This window comes from Oncorhynchus mykiss, chromosome 11, assembly GCF_057628025.1.
Source record: "Oncorhynchus mykiss isolate SJ-2025 chromosome 11, ASM5762802v1, whole genome shotgun sequence".
In the NCBI taxonomy this organism is placed as follows: Eukaryota; Metazoa; Chordata; class Actinopteri; order Salmoniformes; family Salmonidae; genus Oncorhynchus; species Oncorhynchus mykiss.
In genome coordinates, this window is record NC_143032.1 from 77867501 (window position 1) to 77884076 (window position 16576).

At 46.5% G+C, this 16576-nt stretch overlaps 1 protein-coding gene across 28 annotated transcripts in view; it reads right to left on the bottom strand.

The window, feature by feature from the left end:
- Window positions 1-16576, bottom strand: part of LOC110536395 (calcium/calmodulin-dependent protein kinase type II subunit beta) — a 158298-nt gene that overhangs the window by 125025 nt on the left and 16697 nt on the right. For all 28 annotated transcript variants that reach the window (XR_016484703.1, XM_090191163.1, XM_090191156.1 and 25 more), the window contains exon 3: window positions 3903-3962. Coding sequence is in view for 26 of the 28 variants with exons in the window: in XM_090191163.1 (XP_090047289.1) it covers window positions 3903-3962 (60 nt within the window). In the remaining 2 variants the exon portion in view is untranslated. The remainder of the gene's footprint in view (window positions 1-3902; window positions 3963-16576) is intronic.

Genomic DNA, 16576 nt, shown 5'->3' on the forward strand with positions numbered 1-16576 from the left:
TTATAATGACATCACAGAGAAAGGGACATGGTTTTGTTCTATCTGGATTCCATTAGAATGACATCACAGAGAAAGGGACAGGGTTTTGTTCTATCTGGATTCCATTAGAATGACATCACAGAGAAAGGGACAGGGTTTTGTTCTTTCTGGATTCCATTAGAATGACATCACATAGAAAGGGACAGGGTTGTGTTCTTTATGGATTCCATTAGAATGAAAATCACAGAGAAAGGGACAGGGTTGTGTTCTTTATGGATTCCATTAGAATGACATCACAGAGAAAGAGACAGGGTTTTGTTCTATCCGGATTCCATTAGAATGACATCACAGAGAAAGATACAGGGTTCTGTTCTATCTGGATTCCATTAGAATGACATCACAGAGAAAGGGACAGGGTTTTGTTCTATCTGGATTCCATTAGAATGACATCACAGAGAAAGGGACAGGGTTCTGTTCTATCTGGATTCCATTAGAATGACATCACAGAGAAAGATACAGGGTTCTGTTTTTTCTGGATTCCATTAGAATGACATCACAGAGAAAGATACAGGGTTCTGTTATTTCTGGATTCCATTAGAATGACATCACAGAGAAAGATACAGGGTTCTGTTATTTCTGGATTCCATTAGAATGACATCACAGAGAAAGATACAGGGTTCTGTTATTTCTGGATTCCATTAGAATGACATCACAGAGAAAGGGACAGGGTTTTGTTCTATCTGGATTCCATTAGAATGACATCACAGAGAAAGATACAGGGTTCTGTTATTTCTGGATTCCATTAGAATGACATCACAGAGAAAGGGACAGGGAAACAACTCTTTCAATTCCAACTCTGGAATCTTGTACAACTATCTTTATTGACAAAGCAGAGATGCTGACAAAAGAATGTGGGTCGCGCTACAGATGTGGGTTCACTAACATCCTTACACCAGTAAAGTTCAAAGTGCAGATTTAACAGGGGCTGCTGCATCCTCAGCAAATAAAATAAAATAAAATGTATTGGTCACATACACATGGTTAGCAGATGTTATTGGTCACATACACATGGTTAGCAGATGTTATTGGTCACATACACATGGTTAGCAGATGTTATTGGTCACATACACATGGTTAGCAGATGTTATTGGTCATATACACATGGTTAGCAGATGATATTGGTCACATACACATGGTTAGCAGATGTTATTGGTCACATACACATGGTTAGCAGATGATATTGGTCACATACACATGGTTAGCAGATGTCATTGGTCACATACACATGGTTAGCAGATGTTAATGGTCACATACACATGGTTAGCAGATGTTATTGGTCACATACACATGGTTAGCAGATGTTATTGGTCACATACACATGGTTAGCAGATGTTATTGGTCACATACACATGGTTAGCAGATGTTATTGGTCACATACACATGGTTAGCAGATGTTATTGGTCACATACACATGGTTAGCAGATGTTATTGGTCACATACACATGGTTAGCAGATGTTATTGGTCACATACACATGGTTAGCAGATGTTATTGGTCACATACACATGGTTAGCAGATGTTATTGGTCACATACACATTAGCAGATGTTGATGCAAGTGTTGCGAAATGCTTGTGCTGTCTGTGTGGGTGGACCATTTCAGTTTGTCCGTGATGTGTACGCCAAGGAACTTAAAACTCTCCACCCTCTCCACTACTGTCCTGTCAATGTGGATAGGGGGGCTGCTCCCTCTGCTGTTTCCTGAAGTCCACAATCATCTCATTTGTTTTGTTGACATTGAGTGTGAGGTTATTTTCCTGACACCACACTCCGAGGGCCCTCACCTCCTCCCTGTAGGCCGTCTCGTCGTTGTTGGTAATCAAGCCTACCACTGTAGTGTCGTCTGCAAACTTGATGATTGAGTTGGAGGCGTGTATGGCCACGCAGTCGTTGGTGAACAGGGAGTACAGGAGAGGGCTGAGAATGCAGCCTTGTGGGGACCCAGTGTTGAGGATCAGCGGGGTGGAGATGTTGTTACCTACCCTCACCACCTGGGGGCGGCCCGTCAGGAAGTCCAGGACCGAGTTGCACAGGGTGGGGTCGAGACCCAGGGTCTCAAGCTTAATGACGAGTTTGGAGAGTACTATGGTGTTAAATGCTGAGCTGTAATCGATGAACAGCATTCATACCTAGGTATTCCTCTTGTCCAGATGGGTTAGGGCAGTGTGCAGTGTGATGGCGATTGCGTCGTCTGTGGACCTTTTGGGGCGGTAAGCAAATTGGAGTGGGTCTAGGGTGTCAGGTAGGGTGGAGGTGATATGATGTTTGAATAGTCTCTCAAAGCACTTCATGATGACGGAAGTGAGTGCTACAGGGTGGTAGTCATTTAGCTCAGTTACCTTAGCTTTTTTGGGAACAGGAACAATGGTGGCCCTCTTGAAGCATGTGGGAACAGCAGACTGGGATAAGGATTGATTGAATATGTCTGTAAACACACCAGCCACGTTTAAATGTAACACGTTTAAATGTTTTATTCATGTTGGCTGCAGTGACGGAGAGCCCGCAGGTTTTGGTAGCGGGCCGTGTCAGTGGCACTGTATTGTCCTCAAAGCGAGCAAAAAAGTTGTTTAGTCTGTCTGGGAGCAAGACATCGTGATCCGCGACGGGGCTGGTTTTTCTTTTGTAGTCCGCTCATCGAATCAGCGTATTCGTCAATGTTGTTGTTCGCCGCAATGCGGAACATATCCCCATCCACGTGATCGAAGCAATCTTGAAGCGTGGAATCCGATTGATCGGTTGAACAGACCTGAGCGCGGGAGCTCCCTGTTTTAGTCTTAGTCTGAAGGCTGGGAGCAACAAAATGGAGTCGTGGTCAGCTTTTCCGAAGGAAGGGCAGGGGAGGGCCTTATATGCGTCGCGGAAGTTAGAATAACAGTGGTCTAGGGTTTTGCCAGCCCTGGTAGCACAATCAATTTGCTGATCGAATTTGTGGAGCCTTGTTTTCAGATTAGCACCGCTACGTCCTGCGTCTATGAATAAGGCTCAGAGAAACAGAGGAAGAGGAGAGCTTCTTTGACACTAGATCTGACAACGGACAAGAGCTGTATGTTCTGGTGATAACAAGGGATAGATAATAATAAAATGAACAAGCAACAAGAAGAAGTGGGAATAATCAGGTAGTGTGAATAATGGAAAATCATTAGGGGGCAAAAACTCCACGCCATGCATAGAAACATTAACAAGCCTTTAATTCATACTTGGCCGGAAGGATAAATCTAAACGCACAGAGGCCAAACCCTGGATACTGAGCATGATCCTCAATGTGGAATAGTCAAACAAGACAGAGATATCAAAACTTGGTGTCGCCTTATAGATTGAAGATTGAAGCTGCAGACTTTATGGTGCAGCACATAGATTTCAATCGATATATTGATACAGATGTGGGATCTTAATTTGAGCCAGTTTGCTACAGCAGAAAATAATCCTGCAGCAGCAGGAAATGTGAATTATTATGTGGATTATAATTCATGAAAAACGATGTGGTGGTCGATACATTTTTCGTTAGTGCAAATAAAAAAAAATCCTTTTAGAAACTCAAATACACTACAAGTTTGCATTTCCTGCTGTGCCAGAAAAGTCTCAGCAACAAAAGAGTGATCAAATTAAGATCCTACATCTGTATATATTAGATAGAAGATTGACAAGGCAGACTTAAGGTTATAATGCGGCACCGGCAGGTGTCATTTAGGCATAGGCAGGTGTCATTTAGGCATAGGCAGGTGTCATTTAGACATAGGCAGGTGTCATTGAGGCATAGGCGGGTGTCATTGAGGCATAGGCAGGTGTCATTGAGGCATAGGCAGGTGTCATTGAGGCATAGGCAGGTGTCATTGCGTTTCTGCGTTGTTTAGTTGAGAAAGACTCACCGATGTTGGAGTGCTTGAGTAGGCGACAGATACGGGCCTCTCTCTCTAGCTTCTGGTGGTCTGAGGAGGTAGAGAGACAGATGGAGAGATATTAGAGGTAGAGAGACACATGGAGAGATATTAGAGGTAGAGAGACACATGGAGAGATATTAGAGGTAGAGAGACACATGGAGAGATATTAGAGGTAGAGAGACACATGGAGAGATATTAGAGGTAGAGAGACAGATGGAGAGATATTAGAGGTAGAGAGACACATGGAGAGATATTAGTGGTAGAGAGACACATGGAGAGATATTAGAGGTAGAGAGACAGATGGATAGATATTAGAGGTAGAGAGACACATGGAGAGATATTAGAGGTAGAGAGACAGATGGAGAGATATTAGAGGTAGAGAGACAGATGGAGAGATATTAGAGGTAGAGAGACAGATGGAGAGATATTAGTGGTAGAGACAGATGGAGAGATATTAGAGGTAGAGAGACAGATGGAGAGATATTAGAGGTAGAGAGACAGATGGAGAGATATTAGAGGTAGAGAGACAGATGGAGAGATATTAGAGGTAGAGACAGATGGAGAGATATTAGAGGTAGAGAGACACATGGAGAGATATTAGTGGTAGAGACAGATGGAGAGATATTAGAGGTAGAGAGACAGATGGAAAGATATTAGAGGTAGAAAGACAGATGAGAGATATTAGAGGTAGAGACAGATGGAGAGATATTAGAGGTAGAGAGACACATGGAAAGATATTAGAGGTAGAGAGACAGATGGAAAGATATTAGAGGTAGAGAGACACATGGAGAGATATTAGAGGTAGAGAGACACATGGAGAGATATTAGAGGTAGAGAGACAGATGGAGAGATATTAGAGGTAGAGAGACACATGGAGAGATATTAGAGGTAGAGACAGATGGAGAGATATTAGAGGTAGAGAGACACATGGAGAGATATTAGTGGTAGAGACAGATGGAGAGATATTAGAGGTAGAGACAGATGGAGAGATATTAGAGGTAGAGACAGATGGAGAGATATTAGTGGTAGAGACAGATGGAGAGATATTAGAGGTAGAGACAGATGGAGAGATATTAGAGGTAGAGGGACACATGGAAAGATATTAGAGATAGAGAGACAGATGGAGAGATATTAGAGGTAGAGACAGATAGAGAGATATTAGAGGTAGAGACAGATGGAGAGATATTTGGGATATGTACAGGGGTGATATAGGCTCTGCACAATATCTTGTACTGAATCATCTTTTCCTAGCACATTTTGAAGTGGTCAGACCCCTTCTCCAAATAGTGTCCCTTTGCGATGGGGTGAGAGAAGTGTTCAGGTCACACTCCCATGCAATCTGAATGGGGGAATAGTGACCCATTGTGATGCTATCTGAATGAGGAAATAGTGACCCATTGTGATGCTAACTGAATGGGGAATAGTGACCCATTGTGATGCTAACTGAATGGGGGAATAGTGACCCATTGTGATGCTAACTGAATGGGAAAAAGTGACCCAGTGTGATGCTAACTGATTGGGGGAATAGTGACCCATTGTGATGCTAACTGAATGGGAAAAAGTGACCCAGTGTGATGCTAACTGATTGGGGGAATAGTGACCCATTGTGATGCTAACTGAATGGGGGAATAGTGACCCATTGTGATGCTAACTGAATGGGGGAATAGTGACCCATTGTGATGCTAACTGAATGGGGAATAGTGACCCATTGTGATGCTAACTGAATGGGGGAATAGTGACCCATTGTGATGCTAACTGAATGGGAAAAAGTGACCCAGTGTGATGCTAACTGATTGGGGGAATAGTGACCCATTGTGATGCTAAAAAGTGACCCATTGTGATGCTAACTGATTGGGGGAATAGTGACCCATTGTGATGCTAAAAAGTGACCCATTGTGATGCAATCTGAATGGGGGAATAGTGACCCATTGTGATGCTAACTGAATGGGAAAAAGTGACCCAGTGTGATGCTAACTGATTGGGGGAATAGTGACCCATTGTGATGCTAACTGAATGGGAAAAAGTGACCCAGTGTGATGCTAACTGATTGGGGGAATAGTGACCCATTGTGATGCTAAAAAGTGACCCATTGTGATGCAATCTGAATGGGGGAATATGTGTTTAGGATGGAAAAAAACAACGGCCTATAAATGCTTGATCCAGTTCCTGTCGAGGAGGCAGCTTTCCTGAGGTTCTGATCTAACTCTGTTCCAGAGGCGGAGTCAGCATTCTCCGTTTTACCAACCTTGTATATGACTGTCTTAAGCTGTAGGTATGCTAAAAATGAAGAATCGCTCAAACCAAAATCTGCCTTTAACAATCTGACCAATAGATGAAATACCGTGGCTATGCCAGAGTCTACTACTCAAAGTGTTTCCGGGGTTATGCCAGATGGGACAGGATGGAACAGACACACCATTTACACCCAACCTTCTGTGCAGCATCTTAACTATGCTACATGAGAACCTGATAATTCCACTGTCAAGGGCAGTAGCTGGGTTTGGGGCAGTAGCGGGGTTTGGGGCATTAGCGGGGTTTGGTGCAGTAGCTGGGTTTGGGGCAGTAGCTGGGTTTGGGGCAGTAGGGGGTTTGGGGCAGTAGGGGGTTTGGGGCAGTAGGGAGTTTGGGGCAGTAGCTGGGTTTGGGGCAGTAGGGGGTTTGGGGCAGTAGGGGGTTTGGGGCAGTACCACGTTGATGACAGGTGAAACGGACCTGTGTTGTGACACTATCCTCTCCTCCAACCACTCCCAGCTGCAGATCTTAGATTCTGATTTGTAAGCCCACGTAAGGGGACATCTTGACTGATATGACAAGCAGTAGAAGAATCCATCTGGGACACCCGGCCCACCTTTAAATCTAGGTACTGTCCGTTTTCTATACCCTATCCTTGGTTTCTGATTGTTCCATAATAGAACTGCGAGGAGAGAGTTTGTACTTCCTTAAACCACGACTGTGGGATGTTGAGAGGGGATGGAAGAGATGACATAGGCTAGCCTAGGTAATACATTAGGTCCATTTAGGCTGAATATCTTGGTTCTGAGGGATACTATATTAATTCCTAGATACTTCCTCTAGTCATCCAAACAAATGGGAAACCCACTAAGTCAGCCTGAAATGTGTGTATGTTGAGAGGTATAGCCTCTCCCTTTCTCCAGTTGATCTTGTGTCCTGAGAGGGAGCCAAAGGAGTCAATCATTGTTAAGACTGCCCGGGTGCGGAGATTTGCAGGGTTCCTGAGGATGAGTAGGATGTCGTCAGCGTATAGATTCAATTTCAACTCATGTTCATAAATGCGCACACCTGGAACGGTCTCTTCAGCACGTATCGCACATGCCAGGGGGTTCTAAGGCTAAAATATATAGGAGGGGACTAGCGGAGCAACCCTGTCTCACACCTCGGTTGAGACAAAATGAGTCAGACACCATACCATTCATTTTGACAGATGAGACAAGTTCGCTGTATAATGACCCTGACCCAGCTAATGGGACCAAAGCCAAACTTGATGAGTGGATGAAACAGGTATGGCTATTCTATCCTGTCAAAGGCCTTCTTGGCTTCCAAGGATGCTGCTACAGCTGGAGTTTTAAGAGAGTGAGCCTCAGACATGGCATGAAACAGCCCGTTATTCACAGAGAAACGACCTGGGATGAACCCAACCTGGTCTAGATTCATTATTGATGGGATTACCGTCACTAAGCGTACGGCGAGGGTCTTGGTTAATAGCTTATAGTAGCTGTTCAACAGACTTAAGGGGCGGAAACCTCTAAAGGACCCTTACTAGACTTGGGTAGCAGAGAGATAGTTGTTCGACACATGGACGGACGGGGGCATAGATTCAGACTGTGGTGCTTCATCAAATCATTTCAGAAGGATCGGGGACCGCTGTTTTTTTTTAAGCATTTGTAGGTTTCCATATCCAAGCCGTCATCGCCAAGCCTTTTCCCAGAGGACATTTTCAGAATTGCGTTGTCAGTTTCTAACTGGTTGATCGGGATGTCCAAACCAACTTCATCCACTAGATTGACTGTGGGAAGGTCAACGCTCTTAAAGAACAGTCGCTGTCACCTGCTGTACTCTCTGACCCATACAATGTGAAAGATTGATTCATTCTGTTGGCATCACATTGAAATACTCCCTTACTATCTCTAATGTTGCTTCTCCATCTGCTTCAATGTATGCACTAACATCCCTCCTGCGCTAACATCCCCCCTGCTCTAACATCCCCCCTGCTCTAACATCCCCCCTGCGCTAACATCCCCCCTGCTCTAACATCCCCCTGCTCTAACATCCCCCTGCTCTAACATCCCCCCTGCGCTAACATCCCCCTGCTCTAACATCCCCCTGCTCTAACATCCCCCTGCTCTAACATCCCCCCTGCGCTAACATCCCCCCTGCGCTAACATCCCCCCTGCTCTAACATCCCCCCTGCTCTAACATCCCCCCTGCTCTAACATCCCCCCTGCTCTAACATCCCCCCTGCTCTAACATCCCCCCTGCGCTAACATCCCCCCTGCCCTCTTCCCTTATGCTCTAACATCCCCCCTGCTCTAACATCCCCCCTGCTCTAACATCCCCCCTGCTCTAACATCCCCCTGCTCTAACATCCCCCCTGCGCTAACATCCCCCTGCTCTAACATCCCCTGCTCTAACATCCCCCCTGCTCTAACATCCCCCCTGCTCTAACATCCCCCCTGCTCTAACATCCCCCTGCTCTAACATCCCCCCTGCTCTAACATCCCCCCTGCTCTAACATCCCCCCTGCTCTAACATCCCCCTGCTCTAACATCCCCCCTGCTCTAACATCCCCCCTGCTCTAACATCCCCCTGCTCTAACATCCCCCCTGCTCTAACATCCCCCCTGCTCTAACATCCCCCCTGCTCTAACATCCCCCTGCTCTAACATCCCCCTGCTCTAACATCCCCCCTGCTCTAACATCCCACTGCTCTAACATCCCCCCTGCTCTAACATCCCCCTGCTCTAACATCCCCCCTGCTCTAACATCCCCCCTGCTCTAACATCCCCCCTGCTCTAACATCCCCCCTGCTCTAACATCCCCCTGCTCTAACATCCCCCCTGCTCTAACATCCCCCTGCTCTAACATCCCCCTGCTCTAACATCCCCCATGCTCTAACATCCCACTGCTCTAACATCCCCCCTGCTCTAACATCCCCCCTGCTCTAACATCCCCCTGCTCTAACATCCCCCCTGCGCTAACATCCCCCTGCGCTAACATCCCCCTGCGCTAACATCCCCCCTGCGCTAACATCCCCCTGCTCTAACATCCCCCCTGCTCTAACATCCCCCTGCTCTAACATCCCCCTTGCCCTCTTCCCTTATGCACTAACATCCCCCCTGTGCTAACATCCCCCCTGCGCTAACATCCCCCCTGCCCTCTTCCCTTATGCTCTAACATCCCCCCTGCTCTAACATCCCCCCTGCTCTAACATCCCCCCTGCTCTAACATCCCCCCTGCTCTAACATTCCCCCTGGGCTAACATTCCCCCTGGGCTAACATCCCCCCTGCGCTAACATCCCCCCTGCCCTCTTCCCTTATGCAGTAATATCCCCCCTGCGCTAACATCCCCCCTGCCCTCTTCCCTTATGCAGTAATATCCCCCCTGCGCTAACATCCCCCCTGCGCTAACATCCCCCCTGCGCTAACACCCCCCCTGCGCTAACATGCTCCCTGCGCTAACATCCTCCTTGCGCTAATATCCCCCCTGCGCTAACATCCCCCTTGCGCTAACATCCCCCTTGCGCTAACATCCCCCCTGCGCTAACATCCCCCCTGCGCTAACATCCCCCCTGCGCTAACATCCTCCTTGCGCTAACATCCCCGCTGCGCTAACATCCCCCTTGCGCTAACATCCCCCCTGCCACCTGCCCTGACTCAAAATAAAATCTCTGGAGTCGGGAAAAGAGCAAAATCAGTCTCCTCGTGTTTCTGTAGATCTGCCCTGGTAGACAGGAGGGAGGTTCTCAAGGCTAGGTTCAACAGCTCTGACATACAGTATGTTCCTCCTCCAGTATTTTAACCTCCAAAGACAGCTTAGACTTTTTCTCTGAGCTCTTTCATTTTCTTCAGCTGATGAGAAACGAATTATCCAACCCGTACAAGTGGCCTTAAAAGCTTCCCAGATGGTGGCAACCAGAGTCACAGAGCTACGGTTCAGTTCAACGAATTCTATGATTCTGTCACACCTAGTGAAATCCGTGTTTTTCAAGAGGGAGGTGTTCAGCCTTGACTGTCGAGATATGATTAGCGGGGATATTGGTATCAATATCATTCTGAATCAGGTTAGAGGACATAAGAATACAGTCGATCCTGGAGTCAGAATTGAGGGCTTCATCTGGATTCACCAGGCGCCACACATCTGAAAGATATGTGAAATAATTCCACCATTGCTGCTGCGACAGGCCTGTCTGAGGGAAGGGGGGCACCAGAACGGTCTGGTAAGGGACTGCAAACCCAAATTAAAGTCACCGCCCATGACTATGGGACCCTGAAGAGAGCTAGATATCGCAGGCACCAAGGAAGAGAGGACGGTGTTTTGTGAAGTATTAGGTGCATGTACATTTATTAGGGTACACTTGTCATTTTGTAACCATCCTGAGGCTGTCACACGTCCACCATCCTGGTAAGTATGCAAGTTAGAAGGTTTGAAAGACATTCTTCTTCTTTGCAATTAGAATGCTGACACCCTTAGAACGCTTGCCACCTGGGGAGGAGAACACCTGACCCACCCATATCTTAATCTTACATTATTGCCACATCACAACTAAGAGGCTTTAAATGCACCAGAATTATATACCTCTTAAGTGTATTCTGAATTCCGTTACAATTCCAACTCACAAGTAAAATCAAATGTATTTATATAGCCCTTCGTACATCAGCTGATATCTCAAAGTGCTGTACAGAAACCCAGCCTAAAACCCCAAACAGCAAGCAATGCAGGTGTAGAAGCACAGTGGCTAGGAAAAAAAAGTATTATCATAATTTGTCCATACTGGTAGTGGCATTCATTTAGTTCATTAGTTTCCCGTGAACTCCGTGACCTTAAGAGTATTTTGCTGTATAAACAAGGTGTGTTTTTAAAAAATCATTATGACTGTATATTAACCAGAATTCTGTTCTAGTGTGTCATCTTCACCACGTGACTCCACTTTACTTCGATGTCATAAACCAATGCACTTCAGTGTCACTATCTGTGACTGAACAAAAATAATATACAGACAGTTGGATGTCAGCATCTCTTTAGTACAAAGACAACAGATCCACTAGCTGCTTGGATGAGGGAGGTAGACAGGCAGGGAGGGAGGGAGACAGGCAGGGAGACAGGCAGGGAGACAGGCAGGGAGGTAGACAGGCAGGGAGGGAGGGAGACAGGCAGGGAGACAGGCAGGGAGGGAGACAGGCAGGGAGACAGGCAGGGAGGGAGACAGGCAGGGAGACAGGCAGGGAGACAGGGAGGGAGGGAGGGAGGGAGGGAGGGAGGGAGGGAGGGAGGGAGGGAGGGAGGGAGGGAGGGAGGGAGGGAGGGAGCCAGACATAATGATAATTCTCCAACAGATTGGAGGGGACACAATGTAGACTGGCTAGTGACTGACTGACTACCATGGAATACCTGTTGGAGATCATCACTGTTACATAAGCCTGTACCATACACGAACAACACACACAGAGAAAACAACACACACACACACACAGCAGGGTGTATGTGAACGCACACTATGCAGAGCACAGAGGGTTACACACATACACACACACACACACAGAAGAGTGACAGTGAAGAGAGTACCTAGTGATTACATGTTCTAAAGATGAGGGGAGAGCGATGGCTGAGGGAGAGAGGAGAGAGAGGACAGTGTTTAAATTACGAAGACAAACTGCCGTCTGAGGACAAAGACAACACTGATTACTATTATTGTCTCCTACCTCCAACTCTCTTCCTCCTCTCTCCCTTTCTATCACACTCTCCAGTCCTCCCAACTCTCTTCCTCCTATCCCGCTTTCTTTCCTACTCTTCATTCCTCCCAACTCTCACCTCTCTTTTCATGCATACAATTTATATTGTCTCTCTAACCCCTTTATTAGACTGGTAAAAACAGGTATAAGCTGGTATGGGCTGGTATAGGCTGGTATAGGCTGGTATAGGCTGGTATAGGATGGTAACGGCTGGTATAGGTTGGTATAGGCTGATGGTGGTGGCTGGTATAGGTTGGTATAGGTTGGTATAGGCTGGTGGTGGCTGGTATAGGCTGGTATAGGATGGTAAAGGCTGGTATAGGCTGGTATAGGTTGGTAAAGGCTGGTATAGGCTGGTATAGGATGGTAACGGCTGGTATAGGCTGGTGGTGGCTGGTATAGGCTGGTATAGAGAATGTGTTCTCAGTCAACTTACCCGGTAAAATAATAAATAAATAAATAGGTTGGTATAGGCTGGTATAGGATGGTATAGGCTGGTATAGGATGGTATAGGCTGGTGGTGGCTGGTATGGGCTGGTAGCGGATGGTATAGGCTGGTATAGGATGGTATAGGCTGGTGGTGGCTGGTATGGGCTGGTAGCGGATGGTATAGGCTGGTATAGGCTGGTGGTGGCTGGTATAGGATAGTATAGGATGGTATAGGATGATTTATGCTGGTATAGGCTGGCATTGGCTGGTATAGGATGATATAGGCTAGTATAGGCTAGTGGTGGCTGGTGGTGGATGGTATAGGCTGGTATAGGTTGGTGGTGGCTGGTATAGGCTGGTGGTGGCTGGTATAGGATGGTATAGGCTGGTGGTGGCTGGTATAGGCTGGTGGTGGCTGGTATAGGATGATATAGGATGGTATAGGCTAGTATAGGCTGGTATAGGCTGGTATAGGCTGGTGTAGGCTGGTAACGGATGGTATAGGCTGGTATAGGCTGGTATAGCCTGGTGGTGGCTGGTGGTGGCTGGTATAGGATAGTACAGGATGGTATAGGATGATATATGCTTGTATAGGCTGGTGGTGGCTGGTATAGCCTGGTGGTGGCTGGTATAGGCTGGCATTGGATGGTATATGCTGGTATAGGCTGGTATAGGCTGGTATAGGATGGTATAGGCTGGTGGTGGCTGGAATAGGCTGGTGGTGGCTGGTATAGGCTGGTGGTGGCTGGTGGTGGCTGGTATAGGCTGGTATAGGATGGTATAGGCTGGTGGTGGCTGGTATAGGCTGGCATTGGATGGTATATGCTGGTATAGGCTGGTATAGGATGGTATAGGCTGGTGGTGGCTGGTATAGGCTGGTGGTGGCTGGTATAGGCTGGCGGTGGCTGGTATAGGCTGGTGGTGGCTGGTATAGGCTGGTATAGGATGGTATATGCTGGTATAGGATGGTATAGGCTGGTGGTGGCTGGTATAGCCTGGTGGTGGCTGGTATAGGCTGGCATTGGCTGGTGGTGGCTGGTATAGGCTGGTATTGGCTGGTGGTGGCTGGTGGTGACTGGTATAGGATCATATAGGCTGGTATAGGCTGGTATTGGCTGGTGGTGGCTGGTGGTGACTGGTATAGGATCATATAGGCTGGTATAGGCTGGTGGTGGCTGGTATAGGATGGTATAGGCTGGTGGGGGCTGGTATAGGCTGGTATAGGCTGGTGTAGGATGGCATAGGCTGGTATAGAATGGTATAGGCTGGTATAGAATGGTATAGGATGGTATAGAATGGTATAGGATGGCATAGGCTGGTATAGAATGGTATAGGATGGTATAGGATGGTATAGAATGGTATAGGCTGGCGGTGGCTGGTATAGAATGGTATAGGCTGGTATAGGATGGTATAGAATGGTATAGGCTGGTGGTGGCTGGTATAGAATGGTATAGGCTGGTATAGAATGGTATAGGTTGGTGGTGGCTGGTATAGAATGGTATAGGCTGGTGGTGGCTGGTATAGAATGGTATAGGCTGGTGGTGGCTGGTATAGAATGGTATAGGCTGGTGGTGGTTGGTATAGAATGGTATAGGTGCGAATAGGATGGTGGTGGCAAAAGCATATTAAAATGTCAAATTAATGTCAGACTCTGTATTGGTTTGTGTGTGGACTGACAGAATATTGTGGGTATTGGTTAGGTATGCTGGGCAGGGTCAAGATTTCCTCACCACAGAACAAATACCACTGGAACCATGCTGAGGGGATGAGGAGGAGAAGAGATCATGAGCAGATGGTGGAGAATAAGAGAGGATGAGGGGATGGAGGAGGAGAATAGAGGATGAGGGGATGGAGAAAGAGAAGAGAGGATGAGGAGATGGAGGAGGAGAAGAGAGGATGAGGAGATGGAGGAGGAGAAGAGAGGATGAGGGGATGGAGGAGCAGGAGGAGGAGAAGAGAGGATGAGGGGAAGGAGGAGGAAGAGAAGAAGAAAGGATGGGGGAGAAGAAGAGAGGATGGAGGAGAAGAGAGGATGAGGAGATGTGTTCACTGGGTATGAGAATCAACAGAAACCCACTGCTGCCCAAAAACCCTACAGCAATAGCTGAACTCAACTCTGTATTGTACTGTGTGTGTGTGTGTGTGTGTGTGTGTGTGTGTGTGTGTGTGTATGTGTGCGCCCGCGCACGTACGTCTGTGTATGAGAGAGAATGAGAGTGCAACAGAAAGTCTGACTGCACTTGTGTAGCCTTTGCATACATTTCTACGTGTTTCTGTGTGTGGGCATGCATGTCTGATACTGTGAGACTGTCTGCAAGGTTTTAGCATGCTTGAGTGTGAGGGAGCTGAGTAGACTGACTATTTATGACTCATCATGACAGGAGAGGAGAGGAGAGGAGAGGAGAGGAGAGGAGAGGAGAGGAGAGGAGAGGAGAGGAGAGGAGAGGAGAGGATGAGATACTTGTATCAATCACATCATCACATCTAGGGCGGTGGCGGTTACGAAATTCAGCCAGTGATTGTCAAGCAAATAACTGTCGGTAATTTACCGTTAATTAACATAAGCACATTTAGCATCTCCTGGCTTCCACACATATCCTACAAGCCACTGATGCAGACCTTTGGAACATCTACATTTTAAAAAGTCTAATAAATCCATGTAATATAGCCTACACCTTCACAATAAATCCATTATTTATTTTAGACAGGTCTAAAGAAACAGGATATGAAGAAAATGTAGTCCATTTCAGAAGAGCAGAATAGCATAATGTGAGTTGTCCTTACGTTGGGTCCTGATCTGGCTATGCCATATGGCTGTGGGCTACACTACCTCATTTAAGCAGACAAGATTAGCTTAGAATTCAGTGCCATTATTTTATATTACTTTATAGTATGAAGAATTCAATTGAACGAAGCTGAATAAAATAAAAACAATATTTTCTCCAAACGATTTGAGGGCGTGCGCACATTGAGGGCTATTTTGTGTTGAGAGGTTAACAAAGAAATAGGTACTCCTGTATGCTTAATTAAGAATTATTTATGTAACTTTATTTGTTCTGCAAACATTGGGCTAGGCTGCATGGCACGACTAATGAGGATTTGAAAAAAGTCACTTGAAATGCATGAGCTCAGCTTTGTGTTTTTTTGGGCAGGCTGTACACACTTTGTCAATCTCTCATTCACAATTTGAGAAGCACTTTCCCGATGGCATCCCCTTCGTGTGGCCATAATGCACCCTAAAAAAAAATACATGCCTTTTGCAGCCCTTCTCCCTGAGTGCTGCCTGCTCCGAAGACATTCTCACTCACACGGCTCTCCATCACATGATCAGGTCTTTCTCACAGGCTACAAGTGAAGACAGACACATCTGGGACGCAACTGAACGCATCCTTATCTAATTCCGAGGTGCATATTGAAGATATTGGAGGAACTGTCCACATTTACTTTTCATCAGCCAACAGGATGAGTAGACCTATCAAACAGCAAAAGCACTAGCCTTTGTCAATCTACTATCTCCCTATGTCATAGTTGAAGTGTACCTATGATGAAAATTACAGGCCTCTCTCATCTTTTTAAGTGGGAGAACTTGCACAATTGGTGGCTGACTAAATACTTTTTTGCCCCACTGTATATACCTGTTCTGAAAGGCCCCAGAGTCTGCAACACCACTAAGCAGGGGGCACCACCAAGCAAGCAGCACCATGAAGACCGAGGAGCTCTCCAAACAGGTCAGGGAGAAAGTTGTGGAGAAGTACAGATCAGGGTTGGGTAATAAAACATGATCCAAAACTTTGAACATCCCACAGAGCATTATTCAATCCATGATTAAAAAATTTAAAGAATGTGGCACCACAACAAACCTGCCAAGAGAGGGCCGCCCACCAAAACTCATGGACCAGGCAAGGAGGGAATTATTCAGAGAGAACAAAGATATCCCTGAAGGAGCTGCAAAGCTCCACAGCGGAAATTGGAGTATCTGTCCATAGAACCACTTTAAGCCGTACACTCCACAGAGCTGGGCTTTACGGAAGAGCGGCCAGAAAAAAAACGTTGCTAAAAGAAAGAAATAAGCAAACATGTTTGGTGTTTGGTCAAAAGTGATGTGGGATACTCCCCAAACATATGGAAGAAGGTATTCTGGTCAGATGAATCTTTTTGGCCGTCAAGGAAAACGCCAAGTCTGGCGCAAACCCAACACCTCTCATCACCCCGAGAACATCATCCCCACAGTGAAGCATGGTGGTGGCACCATCATGCTGTGGGGAT